This window comes from Mauremys mutica, chromosome 11 (assembly GCF_020497125.1).
Source record: "Mauremys mutica isolate MM-2020 ecotype Southern chromosome 11, ASM2049712v1, whole genome shotgun sequence".
NCBI classification, from domain to species: domain Eukaryota; kingdom Metazoa; phylum Chordata; order Testudines; family Geoemydidae; genus Mauremys; species Mauremys mutica.
Genome location: NC_059082.1, coordinates 6,709,953 through 6,732,816, shown reverse-complemented (window position 1 = coordinate 6,732,816; position 22,864 = coordinate 6,709,953). Strand labels below are relative to the sequence as shown.

The window sequence follows — 22,864 nt, the reverse complement described above, 5'->3', positions numbered from 1 at the left end:
AAGTGTATTCTTTCTGTTTCCCTGAAGGCTCTAGACTGGGAAGCTAACAACCATTAATCAAATTCTGAGAAGCAGAGATTCATGAGTAAAAAGCAAGGTGTGGCTGAAGTCTAGGGTGAGCATAGCTACTTAGAGTGTGTTTCATTCCCAAAAACGTAACCCATAACCCTACATAGCCACTTTGGAGAACATATAATATCCTGGTGGGAAGATCTTCTGAGAATGAAATGGTTGCAATGTGCTTCTCCGAGGAGGAACAGCTCAAAGGTCTGGAAACATTCACTGGGTTCAGTTCAAATCACATATATTTTCAGGTACCAGAGTGCAACACAAAGGCCATCAGCTATTTATTTGGGAAAGACTTCTGCTTGGCAGTTAAATGTGAAAGCACCCTTCCGCTGTATGCATTTCTCTGGGCTAACGTCGAGCGGGAAGAGCTTAAAATAACATTTATTTTTCGATTGCAAAAAACCACCACACTACTCCACTCGCATGATGGAATTTGACAGTGGCTCAGTTTTTCATGCTGATTAACAAATACTCTTTATCTCACCACTGAGAATCTATTCTTCAGAGCTTCATGTGTGCAACTATTAACCACTCCCATTCCCTGGTTTTATTTTAAATCACTCAATAGACAGACAGTTTCTCTCAAGTCTGTTTTACTTGGAAGACATGTTTGTGTATGAATTCACTTCTCTGGAGTCAACGTTGATGCTTTCGATGCAACTAAAGAAGACGCTGTCACTTTTTGGAAAGCTAAAATTATCACCTTTCATAAAATGTCTGGCTTCACCCAGCCCACCTCAATAACAAGTTGAAATAGGAACTCGGAAGGCAGTACAAACCCTAGACAAAAAGATAAAAGGGGTTCTGAGTCTACAATTAACCTGAAGAGTAAAGAGAAGGCTGAATTGTCCTGTGCAATAAATAATCAATGGCACATAATTATTTCCCGTGTGAGGACAATGAAGAGTGCCAAGAAATTCCTGCCACTCAATTGCTTACCTAGTCGACTCCAGGACACAATGGGCCTGGGATTTCCAGTTGCAATGCATTCCAGGATAGCTGTCTGGTGCACAGTCAGGGTGAGGTTCTCTGGGCCGACAAGAATCATGGGATCCTTGTAAACCGAAGAATGGGAGCCTGCAAAGATATACTCACTGTTAGCTGAGACCTACCAAGCTTTAGTGCTTAACTGCAACATGTGAAACTGTAGAGTACAGTGATAACCCACGAGGGCTCAGTTCATCTACATGAAGCTTAATGGGAACAGGACGTGACCCAAGTAACCCAGAATGAATGATTTCATCATATGCATTCACTAACTAGTGACACCAAACAAGGACGTTGCCTATATAACAGGTGTAGGTTGAAGTGTACCTTAACTATGCATATTGACATTTCCATGATAACACTCTTGACAGAAGTGACCAGTCCACAAGCACGTTCTGTAAATCCAATTCATATACTGCACACATATGCAAAGTATAAGAAAAACAGCATTGATTAGCAATGGATCGACCAAGGTTTTAACTGAAATGCATGCGGTGCCCAAGTCATCTGTAATGGTATGGACCAAATACCATCTCTGTTGAAAAGCAGCGTTAAAAGAAACAGAGCAGATTTAGAGGTGACAAAACCGCTGGTGAAAGTACATGCCAATAGGTGGGTGTAAACTGACGTATGTGACGTGGGTGGAAAGGGGAGGTGGCTTAGAGGAAGGAAAGCAGCTACAAGGAAAGTGTAAGGAGACGTGAGATCGAATCGGGAAAGGGCTGCTTTATCTTTCACCTTTGTATGCCCTCGCGTGAACTGTTTTTCCTGTTTCACCTCTCGCTGCCCCCTTGGTGGGTAAATTACACCCACGGACTTCAGACTGTGGTAGTCCATAACATGCCAGGCCCTGGCCAAACGCGGGGGGAGCTGCAGCCTCCCCCACTTCATGACGCGGCTCACAGCATCCAGAACAGCTGAGAGCTGCCTGTAAAGGAGCCATCTCTTATTGCTGCTGGGGCCTTGGCTAGGCTCCTGCCTCTGACCCCTGGTGTTGCTCACGGGGGCTGCTTCTAAGTCTCTCCTTCCGGGGATCTTTTTACAGGGACATTCTCCCAAGGAATACTACAGGGGGTTCCACATGGTGTCCCTTCCACAACAATTGACATCACCTCTGACTTCGGGCCAAACGGTTAACAGTTATCAGAAAACCTTTCTGGTTTGCAGTAAAGGGGTGGACCATATTGATTCACACTGATGCACTTTGTATGACAAGTCACAGATCTCATGGGCGGGGTTACAGTACCATTATTATTTCCTTGTCTCACAGTAGTGCCTAGATTGGCACCTGATTGTGCTAGAGGAGGCAGGTACTCCTAGCAAAAGATAATCCCTGTCACGAAGAACTCACAGTCTAAACAGACAAGACAAACAGAGGAAGTATTATTCCATTTTACAGGTGGGCAACTGGAGCCCACAGCCATTGGGTGACTTGCATAGGAAGCATATTGCAGAGCTGGGAACTGAATCCAAATCTTGTGAGAGCCCAGTGCCGTATTCCTAAGATCAACTTTCCTTTCATGCTTCCTACAGATTTGAAATATGATTTGGAGGAGGCGTGTTCCTCTGTACTGTTATTTGACTGATTTCTGCGCCTTTCATCATCTTCCGGGAGGCAGGCAGATCAGGCAGAGCTGATGTACGCTTGAGGACTCAGAAACCTAGGTGTGACCACTATCACCCTGGAAATGCTGGAGCGTGGCAACAATGCTTAGCACCCAGGACCATTCTTTGAAGCTAAGAATGCATGAAGAGGCAACAAAACCAGCGATGCCTTCCAATCCAGAACTTCTGCATCTCAGCGCGCCACGCGCTGCAGCTTTCCACGGAGCCACACGCCGTGCAAGCTGAACGCCCGCGAGAGCCGTCTCTCCCCAGGAGAATGTCTGCTCTGCACAGGAGGTGTGAAGTAACGTATCAGACAGTCTGTGTGTGGATGTAAGGAGCTGGGCTCAACTCCTGGTTTTGCCACAGACTCCCTGTGTGTAGTTGGGTAAATCATTTAACCACAGTTCCTCATCTGTAAAATGGAAATAACAATACTTCCTTTGTTGGACTGCAAGCTCTTCGAGGCAGGCGCTGTCGCTTGGTATGTGGACATGCAGCGTACAGTATAATGCGGACCTCAGCTTGCCTGAAGCCTGAGGGCATGACCAAAATGCAATAAATAAAAATAATACCCTGTGAACTAGACCCATAACCTGTCAGACAAATTGCACGTCACTTTGAATCAATATGATACAACTCTTTCTTACATACAATAAAGCTTTGCCATTACTGAAAACTGGGCCCAATTCTGGAAAGACAAAATCAGCCCAAAGCCACGACAACCCACAGGCTTAATGTTATAGCTTGATGCGTGCTTTTTAGAATGACCAAAGTCCAGATCTGGTGCAGTCCCACTCTCGTGTACTGAGGTTATACTCCACAAACACAGAGGTCAAGCAGTGTTTAAGGAATTTCAACAATCCATGGCCAGTGGCAAGAATATTCTGTACACCTGCATGGAGAAATATGTCCATCAATTTCTATCCGTAGGAGTTTGAGGGCAGCAGTGGGGGTAGGAAGAGGTGAAGGGTTTAATTAAGTCAGCCCACGTTCATTTGGATCTGATTTGCGACTAATATTGTGCTATTCTGCTTTAAGATCTCTCCACCACTGGCTCTTGTACATGGAGCTTCTTATGACTGCAGAGATCATTCAGACAGAAATGCTGCATTGGAAATTCTTTGCAAAGGCTAGATTTCATTTCCTCCTGTACTTTTTAGCTTCACGCTGCAGCGGGGGCTGAAGTCAGGGCATATTACAGTGATACTGAAGCAACCACAAATGAGTGGCTCATCTGTTAATCGTGTATACGGCTGCTGTACAGGGGGTGATAAAGCTACAGGATGGGTTGTTTTTAAAGTGGTAAGATCCAAGAAAAATCCCTTTGTGTATGTGTGGCTTAAAAGTTGGCTCCTTGCTAAGTACTACACTGTGCAATACTGATCTCTGAAGAGAATCAGAGCAGTTAATTACATTTAACAACTGGCGAACGTTAGAAGATTTGAAAAATGAGATTTTCTATCCGGGGATCTCAACACCGTTCAAACCATTTCCACAGCATCACAATACCAAGGCTTGGCTCCTATTCTGAAGCACTCAGCGCTGGCCTCACTCAGCTCCCACTGAAGTCAATGGAAGCTTTATCGTCGACTTCCATAGGAAGAGGAGAGGAAGTTTGGCCTAGTGCTCTGGAGTGGGATTCAGGAGACCATCGTTCTGTTCCCAGCTCTGCTGCTGCTTTGCTGGGTGACCTTAGGCTAGTCATTTGCCTCCCCATGCCTCAGTTTCCTCACCTGTCAAATAGGGATCTTCTTTGTAAAGTGCTTTAAGATCCATTGATGCAAAGCGCTGACTAAGAACTAGGTAGGATGAACATGCTTCACACCCCTCAATTCTTACTTAGGCCCCTAAATAAAAAGTCCTGGTTTTCAAACGCATTAAAAACATACAGCATCTCTCACTGAAGTCCATGGATGCTCACTATTATTTAAATGCCTAAATATTACCTTAAGAACTTAACTTTCAGGGCCCATTTTTTTAAATCTTGGTCCAATCTGGGCTAGGAACCCAGTTCTCCTGGCCCGCCATGCTGCGTTTTAACCCCAAGACCAACTCAAATACTTCACTGTACCTTATGCAAGCCATGCACCCCTCCTGGATTTGCAGCCCTGGGTCAGACATCTCACAAGAGCAGGTTCTCTCCCAAGATTTCTGGTACTTCTCACTTCGGGCCACGGCTGAATTAAAGCACTTTCCCAAGATTCCTACAGTTCTGTCCACAACCAGAAATTGAAGGGCACGATCAGCAGCCAAAATGAAACAGAACTCTTTTAAAAGTTGTCCAAACTCTTTTGAACCCCAGAAGGATCCATTTGGGGTTCAGCTTAAGTGTGTGTCAGTTCTTATCTGCACCAGCCCCTCTATCCCCACGCAACATGGTTTGCTCACTGAACCGTAGAAAGGACAAATGGACAAAACCTCACACATCATCTTATCCCTCCCTCTTCATAGGCAGGATTGTTCCTGACGGTGTCTTCCCCTCCTGCTTTATCCGGTCTGGATGTAAATGGCCATCGAATGACAGGGGTGTCTGTCTTCACCATGAGAACAGGAATGAACAGCCCAGTAAGGTGCAAGATCCAGGGATTTTTTCTTGGCTTTCAGAGTAAATAAAGCAGGGCCAGGGTGGGGAGGGAAGTGACCACTATCTGTGCCATCATAAACTAAGGGCAGGGCAACCCCATTCCTCTGTGTTGCTGGAACACGGGATGAGGTCCACCTCATTTGCCTTGTCATGGCTTGGGAAATACAAAATGCAAATAGCCTATTTTCTTCCCCGTGCCCCTGACACAGCATGCTGCTCTCTGTTCACAAGAAGCAACCGGCTAGCATCTCCAGCTGGACATCAGAGCCCCAGAGGGGACCTGGCCAGGCAGGTTGGGGGCTGGCCTGCATATCTGTTAGTATATAGGTACAACAGAGGGCATACTACGTATTACAGCTCCACTCTGCACCCTGACGGGGCCTGTCCTATGTGGGCAGAATGCCCCTTAACACCGCGCCCCGGCTCTGCACCGTGCTCCTCTGGCTGCCAAAGCCAGATGGGAGCCACTTACGGTTTCATCGCCTCCAATTCAGAAGTAACCAGAGTGCAGTGTTCCAGTGCCACCTCCCCTGGTGCTGGCACAGGGGCAAGCAAAGGGTAGGCGGCTGCCGAGCAGGGCCTATGTTGACTGTGGCTGGAAATGTAAAACACCAGCGGCTGATCTTGGCAAATGATCAGTCAGGAGGTTCTCCACACCACACGGGAAATTCGTTTGATCCAGGGGGCAGGAATGAAGGAGCAATTCTTGGTTGAGAGCTCTAGGCAAGCAAGCTAACAGCAGAGCCCAATAGGTTTCAAAACACTGCAGGGGAGTAAAAGGAAAAACCTGCCATTCCTGAACGAAACTGGCTTAGGTTGTGTCACAAAGTCCCCACCTCTGAAATCAGTCACAGCGGCAGCAGCACCAAAGAGAAGGATGTTCAGGCTGGTAAAAGGTCCCAGGCACCATTAATAAGGACAAGTACTCTGTTAGAGGAAGAAAAGCGCACACCAACGACATTTCTCTCTTGATTAAAAAGGCAGCAGCAGCAGCAGCACAATCTCCTGCTTGTGTAGGAAAGGTGTCAGTACAGAGAGGCAGGGAAGCCACATGGGAACATCTGCTCTAAGAAGGCACTTGAAAATAATCAATCAATAGGATGGAAGGAACATCTGTGCTTTGTGCTGCCATGGGGCCACCACCCGTGCTGCAGAAGAGGAGAGGGAACACAGCTGCGAGACTGACAGCATGCTTTAGGGTCTACATCCACAGCAGGCAACCCCAATGGTTCTATCCTCCAGTTCTTCCAGTTCCATCACCACAACACTGTCTAAGAGTGAGGCAAGCAGTGCCAACTGGTAGGTTGGGGGGCAAGCAGGTTGTCCATCCTCTTGTACAACCATCTCCTGTGGGAGAATTTGCAACAAAACTGATCAGAAAGCGTCCTGCAAGCAGTTCTATCAGAGAGGGACTTAAGCTCCACCATGCTCCCAGGAAACAGCAGCAAAGAACGAATCTTCTTGAACCACCAACCTGCTCATCACGTGTCTCTGTTTTACCAACATCCCAATGAGAAACACTGACAATCCATCCTATTCTGGTGCTGCAGCCCTTGTCAGAAACCATCTTCATCTTGTATCTCCTCTGGTCCATTAGCAAAGTCTTGGTTCTGAAACCAAGTTCCAAGGCTCCAATAAAAAACTGGTGAGAGTCCATTTCTTTGCATAGATTCACAGCCCCAATTATGGAGGTGATGGGCAGAACGCCAATAGGTGTAATTCTTACCCCCTGCCACCATCACATCCAAAGGCAAGAAGATGCAAAGGTTTGCGAGGTGATTTTGTGTTCTGTTATGGCAGTGCAACTCTCATGCACTTATGCCAGTGCATCACTTATATATCACGTTTAAATGCTATCTATGTAGTGCTCACGCTGACGACAATGGTGTAACTTCCGCTAGTGAAATAGCACTTATATCAGTGCAGTCCGCACAGTGTTGACTTATTCCTCATGGTATTTGTTTCTTTAAGGAAAACAAATACCACAAATGCTGCACATAAAGGAAACCAGGGGAATATCCATTCAGAGTGAGAGATGGTCAGTTGAAAGCAGCTAGCACTTTACTCCCCGAGTGAAATAATAACTCAGAGCAGTAAATTGTTAAACAGAACTTCAGCCCGCTGATAATTTATTGTTCATTTTCCCCTCCTTGCAGCTACTGTTCACATACATCAAGCAAGCAGATCTGTAACAGGCCTCGAATGCTACCAGGTCTTTCAGAACCAGTTAAGCCGTTTTCTTCTCCCATCAGATGTGATGTACAACATCTCTCTGCGCCAGCCTCTCCCCATTTCCCAAAGGCTGTTTTCTTACATGCAGCTGAGAGACTCATCTTGCATTCAGGAAAGGAACAGCCCAAGCTCTGTGCCGTCACTGGCCACAGAGCCATGTCTGAGGATTACAGCAGGCTTAGTGACACAAGTCTAACTCGGCGTCTTGGGCCTCAGTGTGCATAGTTGTGTGAGACAACAGGATCATGACTCCTGGTAATGAGATGTGGTGATTGTCTACAGATGCTGAAGTCCTGCCCTGCTGTATCACATTAAGGGACATCTGAAGCTCCAGAAATTCCAGAATTGGTTTGTTCAGAGTGCTGTTCCACACTCAAAAGTGACTATGTCCAAATTCTTGCTCAATGGATCTGCTCCTCAGGTATAACCGGGGTCAGACCGGCTCGCTCAACTGACTATTATATGGCTTTTATGCCTTATTTCACCTGTCAGCCCTACAGACCTGTACAGGTACAGCAGAGGAAGCTGGATTCTATTCCTGCTTGTGTATCTTCAAAAAATAGTTAATTCAATTCCAGCTGGAGTCGTGTGTCTGACTGACCATCTGCATGTGTGATTTTCTCTATGGAACACCTATTTTCCATGCACAATTTCACATATGTATTTTTTGAAAATCGGCTCCCGTATTACCATTCGTTCTGCAGTATAATTCCTTATCTGAAATTTACATTTAAATTAGGTTTCTATACCTCCAAGAAGAAATCCAGACTGCTGGGTTATTTGCCCTGAAGTGGCCATTCAGGAAGAATGCAGCCGACAGAAACTAAGAACCTCTGACACTTTGAAACCACCAAGAAGCAAACCACCTGTTTTCTAAAAGGAAGCTGAGGACAGAGAGTGCCTGCTCCTGCACAAAGTTCTAAGTTGTCATCTACTGTTGACTGCTTGCTGGGCTATGGGTGCAATGCATGATTTGACTTCGTATATTCTTTTCATCACACTGGGGAGGGTGATTGAAACGCTGAAGTAGGTTTTGTAGACTAACACTGCTTAAAATTAAAGGAGTGGCCAAACACCATCGGATCAAATGCTAAGTAGACGGCTACATAACTGATGTTAGGTTGGCCTGGCAGAAATTGTTGATGAGCCAATTGTTCAAAGAAGCTTCTAGATTGTTACTTGTGTGCTAGAAGGGTAATCTAAAGAAGGATCGCCCACAGAACACCACAAACAAGACAAGCTGGACTCTAATGAAGTTATGGAAACATTGTGGGCTATATTTTCAAAGGCAATTCAATCCATCCTCCACTGAGTGTGTGGAAATCACCTGCATGCTTCATTTTTGTGCATTATCACAAAATGAAGGAATTTCCACATGCAAATCTCATGCATCCTCCATTTGTGCAGAGAAGCAGTCGTGTGTTTTTTATGGTATCATTTGTTTGCACAGGTGGCAGTGTGCAAAAACTGTATGTGCACCAGCACAGGTCACCTTCTGGAAAACAGTTCATATGCCATTATATTTCCCCTTAAAGTTTTCTGTACGATCAGGAGTGAAAACCTGGTCCCTGTGACTTCAGCAGGGCCAGATTTCACCTCAGTCAAGTAAAACCAAATAAAACCTCAACTTAATGCTCTGAATATTGTTTGCGTTCTTTCGTTTGTTTGTTTTTGAAATGTCAGTACTAAAGTAGCACTAGAATGTATTTCCCTGATTGGATAAATAATTGATTGCGCCACATGCTGCAGTTACTTCCAGAGTAGACCGAGTTTGTAAGGAAATGGGGAATCTTTCACATTTCAGAAAGAATGTATTCTCCCTTCCTTCCTTCTACAACTCATGTTTTCCTCTTCCTCCCTCCTCCATCTGCCCAACAATTGGTCCTAATTAAAAGGCCAAGAGACAGGTTTATTTGCTATCAAATGGACCAATCTGGCAGCAACTAACAACAAGCAGGAACAATGAATGTACTGTCTGTGGACAGAAGAAAGCTTTTCAATACTGTTATCACGCAAGTTCTGTTAACCTGAGCTGGTCCAGAGCAACCGATAGAAGGGGAAAGCGTGAAAGAACATCTCGACCACGTTTACTGTTACTAACCTGACACAGAGAGTCTGGCCTCCCGGCTGAATTTCACATTAGCAATGTTGGTAGCCACACAGTGAAAAATCCCACTGTCTTCTGCTCTGAGCCCGGTAATCTGCAAGACTCCTTTGGGAAGCAGCGTGTACCTAGAGGACATGAAAAGAACAAACGAAAAAACAGCTGCAGAATGCAACGTGGGTGGGGAGCAGAACTGCACGTCCCAGGTGAGGCTGCCCTAACTTAAGCCAGTCGGGACCATGCTGACACCCACAAGCCCCAGTGTTTAGGGGTACATATAGGTGCTGCACAACCCAGTACAGCACCAAGCAAGCTCAACCAGACCCAAGGATCGGGGCCTATATTTTTAAAAATCCTTTCAATATTAATCTCCAGTCTCATAATGCACGGGATTTATCCTCCGCTTTGAAGAGACATTCTCCCTCCCTACGTGTTTAACAGTAGTAACACTCACTCGTAAGGAAGGTGTATAAAACACAGAGTAGGTTGGGGCTGGTCCGATTTTTTTAATCTTGACACCGTCCCCTTAGCAGGAACTTTCCTCTCATGTTCCACTGGAATGGTCCACGTCAAAGGTGGCGTCTCTGGTACATCATCTTGCTATACCAGAGATAGGAGTCACCAGCAAAGAAGAACGTTTGCGGAGAGGGAACGAGCGAGATGTGAACGGTTTTGAGAAATCGTCCCCACTGAGCACTGCATCGTTTTCTTGACTTTGTTAATAGTAGTTTTCATGTTACCAAATTTGGACAATGTCCCAGGGTGGCTGACCCCTGTAACTGAAGTAAGTCCAGCTTGCCTGTGCCAGAACAGGTGCTCCCGGCTGGGCCAATTAAGGGGGTGGGCTGCCCCTGGGGCTCTAAGGGGAGTTCCAGTGAAGGGCTGGCTGTGAGAAGGAACTGGCTGAGGCTCAGCAGGTGAGAGAGAGGCAGGAAGCTGGAAGAAGCAGGACTGCCAGAGACCCCGGGAGGGGAGGCAGTGAAAGCCTGAGATGCAAAGCGTGAGTTATGAAACTGGTTTTGTTTGTTGGTTTCAGTCTGGGAATAAAACTGCCCCAAAGAGTCTTTGGGCATGGCAGAGAGTCATTTGGAAGCTGGGGAGAAGCCCTGCCTTATCGCAGACCAAAACATGATTATTCAGATTTCATTGGTTGAAAGACAAAAGAACACGGGCACCGCAGCGCTAATTCCCCGCTAGCATTGTTCCATGTGGTGCAAGATGGCTCAGTTTGGCCTCATGGAGCTGGACCAGGTTACACGAATGGTGATTTTTGTCCACTCCCTACCCAGGTCTCATGATGTGGAACGTGTTGGGCTGCTGACCACATTCATTGGCCAAACACACCAGTACTTCTGCCATGTGTCTGTTACTACGGACGCTGCCAATAAAACGATCTCTGATACGGGTGGGAATGAACCTCAGACCTTCTCATACCACATGTCAATAGAACAATTGAAAAACAACAACTAAAACAACCTAGATTGAAAAGCATCAGTGATCTGACAAACCAATAAAAGCCAGGGAATTCAAAGTTAAAGCTTAAATACTGTTCTCTCCTTACCCCAAAGGGATTAACCTTGATGTCGCAGAAGTCTCTAAATAACATGCTTCCTTGCATGCTGTAATGCTCTATGTGATGACAACGGCCTGAGTTACATACCAAGTTTGTAGGTTTTAGGAAGTCTGAATTTTCTGGTCTTTGCACGTCAGTTCTGCATAACCTTAAATGAGTGTGTTCGTGGGTTACAAAGATATATATTTATTATAGGTTGTCTGGCATTTTTTTAAACAACCAAGTCATTAAATTAGCTGGTAGTAGGTCATTACATTTTGATGAGTTAATGATTATTTCTGTCTGGAAGATTGAGACTATCTTTTCTAGATCAGCATATGGTTAAGTGTCTCCAAACGGCTCTCAATGTGGGTTCCAAGGGCTCGGCTGAATATCTGAGACAGCATGACAGCAATCAGTTTTGGACGTACTGCTGTTGATTGCAATCTCTCTGGGACTTTCAAATGTCCTTTATTTTGGATGAATTATACCACCAGAAGCCTTCATTTTTGTTAACAATCTGCCCACCACATTAGAAGATTCAATTCCAAAGCTATTATTCTGTCTTCAAAGCCTCAAAGTGTAACACTCAGCATACAAATGTGTATGCAATTTATACACAGAATTGCACCAACCAGGATTAATGTAGAATTCCAACTCAGCTACAAAGGAAGCAACCCTCTTCACCAAATCCCCTTGGTGTCAGAGATTACAAATGTCACGATTTATGGACTGCGCTAATGCTAAAAACCTGCTGGGCAACCTTCATCCTAAAAAAAGCAGAATCAGTTCAAAATCAGGATGCCCAGCACAGGTAGAAGGATCCTTCATTAGCTCCTTTGTAAGCATCTGAATATTCCTCCTTCACCCAAGGAAAAGTAGAGGGCAAGATGGGCAAATGGGTTTGGTTATCAGAGCACTGGATTCTGTGGCTGTTCCTTTCGAGCCTCAGCTAAAGTGAGGTGTGGTGGTCTCACTCAAATCCCTACCAGAGGCGCGGCCAGTGTTAGCAGTCTGGGGATGTGGACATACCTGGCAGTCTATTCTGGCACTGCAGTTCCAACCCTGTGCATCTCTGGAACAGATACATGAGTAGCTTGCTCATAAATCTGCCCATGGCATGGCCTGCTCTAGCTGGTTCTAACAGTCTCGTTTTGATGAGCGCAAAAAACGTTAGGGCCCAATTCTGTGGCCCTTACTCACACTGAGTAGTACTCACCTTAAACAGTCCCACTGTGCCATGCATCCTGCTAGCAAGCACCCTTATGGAGCTACTCAGATGAGTAAGTACTATTCAAAGTGAGTTAGGTAAAAGAATAAAGCCTAGGGTATATCTATACTGCCACAAAAACCCTGCAGCTCAGAGTCTCAGAGCCCAGGTCAGCTGACTCAGGAACGGGTTGAGGGGCTAAAAACAGCAGTGTAGACATTCAGACTCTGGCTGGAGCCCAGGCTCCCCCTCCAGCGTGCCCAACGTCTACACTGCAGGTTTATAGCCCTGAAGCCCAAACCTTGCGAGCCCAAGTCAGCTGACTCGGGCCAACCACGGCCATGCCCGGGGTCTTTTACTGCAGTGTAGACATAATGCTAGTAGGCTACAAACGGGTAGATGGAATACACCAGGAAAATCAGACCGTTGCAATTTTAAACTCTGTGGTCGGTCTCTTGGGCGCTTCTATAAGTTCACAGTAGAGCTGAAAAGGTCAAGTATTGTTCTGGTTCGCGTGTGTTTTGTTTTAGCTCCAAAGGAACCAAGCCACATTCTGATGCTGAGCTGACGTTTGAAAAACAGGGGCCTTTCAGAAAAATATTTACAGCTTCCTGGTTTCATCTCTCCCCAGTGTGCGGACATCAAGACACGATCAAGGTGTGCCGTGATGGATTGGCTCCGGGAAGACTTGCTTTGTGGTTCTTTGGCTGCAGCTGTGACTATCACAGACTGGAGCCAGCATATCATGCGTTTCCTGTTACGTGCTGAAACTCTTCCCAAAGACTAGGGTGGCCTGCCACCTGTCCCTTCACTCCACGCCGACGCTCAGAAGATCAAAACAGGCTTAGCGGCACTTCCTAAGCAAAGGGGGAAGGCTGTCAAACAAAGGAAGCAAGGACATGCCATTCAAGTTTTCAGATGGGGCAAGAAGGGAAAAGTGATTTTGTTTTTTTTTAAGGAGGATTGAATGGGAAAGAGCTAAAAAGGTCTTCTGTTGGCACCCTTCTTTTGGTCTCCTTGCCAAGGCTGGGGTATCACAACGTAGCACACTTGGGAAGGCCAGGCTAGTGATTAGATTGTATTTTAAACCTTCCAGAACATAAAAGGATCTTATTGTACAACGCTTTGTCATGCTGGTGAGCGCTAACTTCTGTGAGCCGTCCCTTGTGGAGGGCTCCTAGCACAGGAGAATCATCCTGCAGTGGGAGCAAAGTGCAGAGATAGATATTGTGCATGGAAATCTGATTAAAAAACCTCTCCGGTCTGAGACAAAACATGGACAGCGACTGCCACACTGGCTCAGGAAGAGGCCCTACAGAAAGTGATTAAGGATATACAGGGTGGCCAGGACAGTATGTTCCCAGCCCCTGGGATGGCCTTAGGATACATTAATTCGGCACATCCCCTAGCCAGAAGCATAGGTGCTGGAAATAGAGGTGCCGCACCCCCTGGCTTGAAGTGGTTTCCAGCATATACAGGGTTCATAGTTTAGTTCAATGGCTCTCAGCACCCCCACTATACAAATTTTTCCAGCACCCCGAGCCGGGAGGATGGAGCTCATGGCATAGATTTAAATGCCTTCCCAAGGCAGAAACACAAGAAAAGAGCCTTCTTTGTGCAGTGGGCCCCGATAGTGCATTTGCATCTCTCTCTACCTGCAAGAGAGCCTCTGGCCTGCTATTTCCAACATGTGGGTGTAGGTCAGTAATAAGTTACCTCTATGTCTCTTACCTATCATTGTCTGTGTTGATGGGAACTCGATTCTTTTGCCACAAGATTACAGGCTCTGGTAAACCATGGATCTGGCACTGGAACCTTGCGACACCGCCTTCTTCCACGACTGCGTTCTGAGGGTGAATATGGAAGTCTGACATAGCTGGAGGAGGGAAGAAGAGAAACAAAGACACAAAATGAGATCACAACAGCTCAGTGTTGAGAAGGCGCACTGCCAGCACAGGTCACAATGGCAGAAATATCCACCACTTCACCTGCCAAGAAACAGCAAATACAAGTGTCGTTTGTGGGGTCATATCTGAATTTGGACCCGTGCCTGGGGGTGCAGAAATTGTTTGCACACCAGGCATTTGTGCACCCGGACAAAGAAAGCAGGATGGGAGGCTTGCGATTACACAATTTACGTGCTCCACAATCATGTGTAGAAGTGTCCCCACCATCACAGCAGGGGCCAGTAGGATGCTCCTTGTCACTCACTGGCAGTCTTTGTCGTCAGCTTCAGTAGGCTCTGGATTCGGCCGCACAGCAGAAACGGTCTTGTCTCTGCACTTTTCATTCCAATGCGGTCAGTGCCTTCTACCATGTCCACCACAAACGTCCTGTCTGTGGGTTTGACTTAACTTCCCCACTAACTTTATCTTCATTTCTCCATTGAAAGAGTGCAAAGAACAGGCTAGCAAACATTTTATGGAAGTTGATTTTTTGCTTGGCACATACGCCAGGTGGCCTCCTATCATTTCAAGTTTCTGCCTTCCAGCATCACAAAAGGGAAGGGAACAACCCCAATAAAGGCAGGGCTGTTAGAATGACAGGATCAGAACTGATCGTGACAGAGGCTGGCAAACACCATCCAGCATCAGAGATGATCCCAGTGCCAATTTTAGTGCATATTTTCTCCATCACCCTAATAGCAGCAGAGGGACCAGTTCAACAACCTATTCAGAAAGGAGAATGGGTGATGTTAGTGAATACAAAGAGACGACAGGCCAAATTCTAAGCTGCCCAGATCAAGACACTGGGATTCACTAGTTAAGTATAGAACTAGGAGAGCTATCAATCACACAAGAATTCACACCGCATCCCCTGAACCCCTGATCCAGCATGCACTGGGCTCACTATAAAACCAGGGGGGGCAGTCCTGCCTGGGAATCTGGAGAGGAAGGATCTAGGACACTGCAGCATGATCTACAGTAGCATTCCCACCATTGGAACCATTGATGGATCTGCACAGGTGATCAGCCTCCGGCATATAGTCACCAGGTCACAAGGCCAATAGTTTTAAGTCTGAGCTTTGTCCGTCATTCATTCCAGTCAAAGAAAAACAATAAAAAGGGAGCACTGTCCTGAGGGATCCTTTCGACAAATGTCCAGGTTAGTCTTTATTTTAGCTCTCCCAAACTGTTAGCATGATGCAGTGAGATTTTGCAATAATTTGGGAAGAAAACAGAGTCCCCCCTGTGCTAACATGGCATCACACTCTGGAGGAGGATAGGAAAGGCCACAGACTGCTTAAAGATGGCCATGCTTATCAAGGAGTCACACACAGTCATGATAGGATTTGGGGTGTCCTTCAACAGAAGACAGGTTTAAGACAACAGCCCATTGTTTGTTATTTCCTGGTTGCGACTCTCATTAGGATATAGGTTGCCCTCCGTTACATTAAGGCAAAAAGCATCAGTATAAACTACTGACCCACACATCTACCTCAGTTCTGCACAACCGCATAACACACATAGAATCATAGAATCATAGAATTCAAGATCAGAAGGGACCATTATGATCATCTAGTCTGACCTCCTGCAAGATGCAGGCCACATAAGCCGATCCCCCCACTCCTTTAGCAAGCGACCCCTGCCCCATGCTTCGGAGGAAGGCGAAAAACCTCCAGGGCCACAGCCAATCTACCCTGGAGGAAAATTCCTTCCCGACCCCAAATATGGCGGTCAGCTGAACCCCGAGCATGCGGGCAAGACTCTCCAGCCATACCCTCTGGAAAAAGGTTAAGAATATCATATCATTGACCCATTGTACTATTTACCAGTATGGCACTTAATTAACCTATTGACTAAGCCCGGTATCCTATCATACCATCTCCTCCATAAACTTATCTAGCTTAATCTTAAAGTCATGGAGGTCCTTCGCCCCCACTGTTTCCCTCGGTAGGCTGTTCCAGTATTGCACTCCCCTGATAGTTAGAAACCTTCGTCTAATTTCAAGCCTAAATTTCCTGACTGACAATTTATATCCGTTTGTCCTCGTGTCCACATTAGCACTGAGCTGAAATAATTCCTCTCCTTCCCTGGTATTTATCCCTCTGATATATTTAAAGAGTGCAATCATATCTCCTCTTATCCTTCTTTTGGTTAGGGAAAACAAACCGAGCTCCTCAAGTCTCCTTTCATACGACAGGCCTTCCATTCCTCGGATCATTCTAGTGGCCCTTCTTTGTACCTGTTCCAGTTTGAATTCATCCTTCTTAAACATGGGAGACCAAAACTGCACACAATACTCCAGATGAGGTCTCACCAACGCCTTATATAACGGGACTAGCACCTCCTTATCCCTACTAGAAATACCTCGCCTAATGCATCCCAAGACCGCATTTGCTTTCTTAACGGCCACATCGCATTGCCTGCTCATAGTCATCCTACGATCAACCAGGACTCCTAGGTCCTTCTCCTCCTCCGTTACTTCCAACTGGTGTGTCCCTAGCTTATAACTAAAATTCTTATTAGTCATCCCTAAATGCATAACCTTACACTTCTCACTATTGAATTTCATCCTGTTACTAATACTCCAGTTTACAAGGTCATCCAAATCTCCCTGGAGGATATCCCGATCCTTTTCCGAATTGGCAATACCTCCCAACTTGGTGTCGTCCGCAAACTTTATCAGCCCACTCCTACTCTTGGTTCCCAGGTCAGCAATAAATAGATTGAATAAAATTGGACCCAAAACCGAACCTTGAGGAACTCCACTGGTAACCCCCCTCCAACCCGATAGTTCCCCCTTCAATACTACCCTCTGCAGTCTCCCCTTTAACCAGCTCCTTATCCACCTCTGGATTTTCATTTCGATCCCCATCTTTTCCAATTTAACCAGTAATTCCTCATGCGGTACCGTATCAAACGCCTTACTGAAATCCAGATATATTAGATCCACCGCATTTCCCTTGTCTAAAAAATCTGTTACTTTCTCAAAGAAGGAGATCAGGTTGGTTTGGCACGATCTACCTTTCGTAAATCCATGCTGTAAACTATCCCAGTTGCCATCGGCCTCATGCTCCGTAACCACTCTCTCTTTTAAAAATTTTTCCATGACTTTGCATACTACAGATGTTAAACTAACAGGCCTGTAGTTACCCGGGCCGAATTTAGAGATTTATTAAAAATCATCGCTAACGGGCTAGCAATATCACTCGCTAATTCCCTTAATATTCTAGGATGAAGATTATCCGGGCCCCCCGATTTACTTCCGTTAAGCTGTTCAAGTTTGGCTTCCACCTCCGATACCGTAATGTCTATCCCCATATCCTCATTCCCATCGGACTATTAACATAACAGTTAAACTCAGTTACTACAGGCCCTAACCCTGGGAGGCGATGAGCATCTCCAACAAGCATCCTCTTCAGCCAGTGGGCCTGTAGTGATCCCCACAAAGTGCACAGGACATTGTAGGATTAGACCCTGCATGCCCACAACATCTGGGGTTGCCTGGGCTTCTCATTTCAACCAGCTGTCAGCAAAGGATAACTCTCAAAGCATCAGGGAAGGAGAAGAAAGACCAGCCTTTGCAGTACAATAAGAGTAATAATCATTTGTGGGTAAAGTGTCTGGCATGCTTTTAGCGGTCCAAAAATCATCACCACAGAATGCAATAATTACCACTATTAATTAACTGGAAGGTGTAGCAGGATGGTCACCCACTCCTGCCTTAAAAGGCCTAAAACAGCCCAGGGAGAGGGCTGTGGCAGAGAAGGAAAAACGAGGCTAATTGGGGAAAGCAGCCTCAGCTGGGGGCCACGCCCCAATCAGGCCGAGGCTGGCTTAATGAGGGCCCAGCTGGCCCTTATAAGAGGGCTGGGGCCAGAAGCCAGAGGTCATCTCTCTCTAGCTGTAGAGGGAGACGAACCTGGCAGCAGGGACCTGAGCGAGTACTTGAGTGGAGCAGGGCTGGGGAAAGGCAGAGGAGCTGGGGAGCTCCAGCCTGGAAAGCCCCAGGCTGCGGCCTAGCGGAAGGCAACAGGTACTGGGGGTTGCAGAGGGCAGCCCAGGGGTAGGCAAAGGCAGCAGGTCCAAACCCAACCTTGCCTGTGATGAGTGGCTTATACTGCAGTCTGCCCCAGGGAACAGGGGCCAGTTGGTGACTGGCAGTAGACTATGACTGAGGCGAGGTGGGGATAGAGGGTCGGGGTTCCCCAGGGAGGAGCAACCCTGAGAGAAAGGGCTTACTTCAAGGGGGCAGCACCCCAGATAACAGGGGGCCATGGGGGCCAAGCAGCAGCGGGACACCGGCCTGCAGAGGGCGCTCCAGAGGCTGAACGAGCTAATTCCCAGGGACGACCAGCAGGAGTGCCGCAGAGGTGAGTCCCACACCCGTACAGAAGATGTTAACTTTTGACTGCGTAATAAACATAACATGGGCTAATAAACACTTCAGAGCCTTTATTTAGCTCAAGATTCATTTTTAGTACCATATACACAGAAGGATCCCTAAAGTTACCATATAATATAAACTCCAAGAAACTCACCTGTCCCCTAGCTCTGCTTTGCCATCCCTAAAAATACCCCTCTCCCGCACAGAAAACCCACTTCCTTTTACATGTGTCAAGGGTAATCAATGTGCATCTGCTAAGGAACAAGCTACATATGTGTCAGGGTCACTCATCTGCTGAATCCAGTTGGGCTTGGGCAGATGGGAGATGGCTATTAGCAATACATTAAAATATGTGCTGCCTTAAACCACCCTGCTCCCCAAATCATCAGTCTCAAGTTCAACATGCTAAATATGGATTTGTTAAGCTGATTGAATAGCGCTTGGTAGAAAGCCCCAGCACAGAGCGGTTGGAGGATTGGGAAGGTTTCCCCTGGACCCTGCTCTTTGGTTCTAAGTATTTCATTAATATCCATTTTGTTTCAAGTGCTTGTGAATTCCCCTTGCCATATGGTCTTGTGTAGACAGCAGTGACACCCAAGCTGCCATGAACCCTAAGCACTCTAGACATATTGCACGACCGGATTAAAGCCCGCCTAGACAATGGGAAATCTAATGGAAACATACTAAGCAGGAAACCGCACACACAGGCATACGGAAACATTTTCTGTTTTCCCTTCAGGGAGTATTTCCGGGGAGGGTCCTGACACCTTCAATAAAGCTGACCGAACCGATTTCCGATTTAACTTTTGAAGTTGAAGAATGATCCCTTATCTCTTTTTCTCAAAAGGGCAACATGCCTGATTGTGGGCCCGAGTTACCCTGGCAAGCACTGCATGACTTCAAATGGGACCATTGATGTCAGTCAGTGCTCACCAACAGAGGGACGAGTTCCAGAAGGAGACCTGGTCCAACGTCCACTGAAATCACTGAGACACTTTCCATTTCAATGGGTTTGGGCTCAGAGCCAGGATGAGGTACGTTATTGTGTCCATCAAATGCAAATTACTATTCAATCCTCTATGGATTCTCTGGGTTTATTCCAATAAATTCACCTCATGAAGGGCTTGATCCACATCAGTGGGTGCTGGAGCATGCCCCATTTTGCTGTGTAAAGTTAATGCCTTATTTATTTTCCTACTGTTAAACTGATTAATATTTCCATGAATAAAGCTCTCGTCAAATATAATGAGATGGAAGGAAATCCTGCACTAGGGGAAAGAACGTGGCATGCCCAATAAACTAATGATGATGTATTAGGATTGCTTGTATTATGGTAGCCCCTAATCAAGGATTAGGAGCCCATTGTTGTAGGTGCTGTACTAACAAAGTGAAAAGACAGTCTCTATCCCCAAAAGGCAGTACAGTCATGGTAAGTCACCCCTTACCTGTCAATAGTACAGAAGCACCCAATAACTGATAACCAGGCACACTGACTGACTGGATGATCACGCTGTAATTGGTATCGGCTGGCTAATCACCAGGTGTCCGTGAACTCACTGAACTAAGTTAAATAAGAAAACAAAAACGCCAGCAACGCAGATGCCCCACATAGCGACTCACTGTAAGTAGGCAGAAACCACAGGCTGGAAAAACGAACCCGGTCTTCTCTAGCAATGCCCAATACTGACATTTAACAGTAGCTGAAGGGGTTAATTTGAGAAGGGACATGTGAATGAAAATAGCCCTCGGTAAAGAACGCATTTCCATTCCTTTATTTCAATCGTATTTCGTATAGGTAACATTGCGGTGATAACCTCTACTCTTAAAGACACTGGTATTAATATTTATCATGAATAAAACATGTGAGGTGATAAATAATTCAGTTATGAGGATGGTAAGTAAAATATTACTCTTCAGTGACCCTGTAATGTGGCTTTGAAGCATCGTTTTATGTTAAATGCCTAGGAAACACCACGGCCCCTGCCAAGGCAGCTGGTTTTCACAATCTGCATTAAAAATTAATGCACTGACCTACAAAATGCTATTTTTTAAAGCAGGTTTGAAACTTTCTTTAGAGTTACAAAGACAAAGGTTTGGCTGGAGCTCATATAAACTGCAACAAAGTTAACAGCAAGTGAGCACCTGGATGTTGTTCCCGACCTGGAAATAAATCACTTCGGTGTGTAAAGGAGAAAGGGGTGGGAAACTGACTGCTTTATGGGACACCATTCAGGGGAGATAAATCTGTACATACAATCCTACATACTTCTCATCTGACTGCACAACAAACTCACACAGCTGAGCACTTGCTCCTCTGACTCTCCTGCCTTTTACCAGGAAACACTAGGATTCCTGTTATCGGGGAGCTTAATTGTTTAAACATACGTTGGGAACAGTGCTTCCCACACCTTCCCCGACACCAAGGACAGCATTGGCCACTTGCCAAGAGCCTGAGGGCTGCATAATTGTTATATGCATAATTATTTTTAAACTAATTGCATGGAACTATAATATTCATTTGCACTCCTAGATAGGGAGACATTATCTAATCCATCTATCTTAGTTTTTTAACTTAATCCATCCAGTTGTCCCCACTGCAACCATCACTGCAACATCTGAGTAGTAGTGGATGAGTGGAAACTGCTGGCTGGTTCCGTTAAGCTGCTGTTAGAGGGTATCTGAACTGGTCTTTTCCCCCTTAAAACTTTCTACTGGTTCAGCTCCGACTGTGGTAGCAACAATGGGAGTGTTAGTGTAGGCAAGGCACCAATATGTTGACCATTGTGTCATCTAACTCTGCTAAGTGTAATTATGGACGATGTGATGATTAAAAATGCCCGTAGCTGCTGGGGCATTGGCTCTAGCAAACATCACTCTGAGCCTGCGTATAGGCAAACATGGTGTCCTCCCCTCCAAGGGAAGTATTTCCTAAGACTACCACAGGCATAAAGAGCCATGAATGATGCTGGTGGTATCTTTATCTCCAGGACATGACTACGGCATAAAACAACTCAGAGCTGCTCCCGATCAACTGGGCCCAGGGCTATCTCAAACTGGCACTCCCCTCTTTTTGCAGTGCCACATATTGTCCATACAGAGGTCAGAGAGCCAAGCAGAGGAGGTGCTGCACCAGTGGACGGGGGGCTGCATGAACAGCACTCACAAACTGTAGGCAGTAGCTGGGCTCATCTCGTAAGCTATAAAGTGTTCGGTTGATGTGAGAACTCCAAAAGAAGCCCCAGGCCATAGGTGCCGACTCCATGGGTGCTCCGGGGCTCAAGCACCCACTGAAAAGAATAAGGGGTGCTCAGCACCCGCAGGGCCAAATTACTCTTTTGTGGGCCACATCCCCTGCTCGGCCTCTTCCCCCGGAGGCCCTGCCTGCTGCTCCACCTTGAGGCCCCACTCAGCCTCCGCTTTGCCAGGAGGCATTTTTCATAACAGAAGTATTCTAGTTCCTATGTCCTGGACACATCCCAGTGTGGATATTTACATCATTCCCAACTGTACTTTTAACTGTGATACCAGTCAGCTCTGTGTTCTTGGGGAACCAGAGCGCAGTATCCAGCCAGTCTGACTCATGAAAGACACCCCACAACCAGTCTCTGCTTGAACCAAAACCGATCAAAGAAAAAAGACTTGCAGAGTGAAGGGTGTGGGGAGACACACCTAGACCCCTCCTGACAAGGGTGACAAGATTAAGGCATCTCCATTAGCATACAGAATGGAGAACAGAGAACCGCACTGAACTCTGGGGCCAGAAAAGCAGGGAAGCACTGCATCATGGGAATCTCTGCTCCAGATCTTAATGAACTTATGCCTGCCCACACCCAGCTCAGCAGTTATCTCATCAATTCTAGTAATGTATCCTTGACTGATATCCAAAATACTGAAGCAGCCTGATTGCATTGTGAGCTCCTTGGAAGAAAACACCACCCATAGCCAAGAGTGATCAGCTCCTAGTGGCTAGCCTAAAGAAAACCCCTGAGTCATCAGTTTACCCATAAACAAATCTAGTGTTCTCCCTTGAACCATTGTTGTTTCTCTACAAAAACCCCTACCTATGCCTAAGTAAGTGTTCTGATGCATGGACCCAAACTCTGCATCAGTTCAACTGGGACTTCATCTCCTGACTGATCATGCTGGGGGCGCTGCCCGTCTCCGGCATTCAGGACCCTGAGCTACCAC

The 22,864-nt window shown here is 46.2% G+C and overlaps 1 protein-coding gene across 1 annotated transcript in view; it reads right to left on the bottom strand.

Moving 5' to 3' along the window:
* Positions 1-22,864, bottom strand: part of IGDCC3 (immunoglobulin superfamily DCC subclass member 3) — a 176,288-nt gene that overhangs the window by 60,539 nt on the left and 92,885 nt on the right. The window contains exons 3-5 of the mRNA XM_044978899.1: positions 14,078-14,222; positions 9,582-9,712; positions 1,009-1,146 (exon numbers count right to left, since the gene is read on the bottom strand). Of these exons, the coding sequence (XP_044834834.1) occupies positions 1,009-1,146; positions 9,582-9,712; positions 14,078-14,222 (414 nt within the window). The remainder of the gene's footprint in view (positions 1-1,008; positions 1,147-9,581; positions 9,713-14,077; positions 14,223-22,864) is intronic.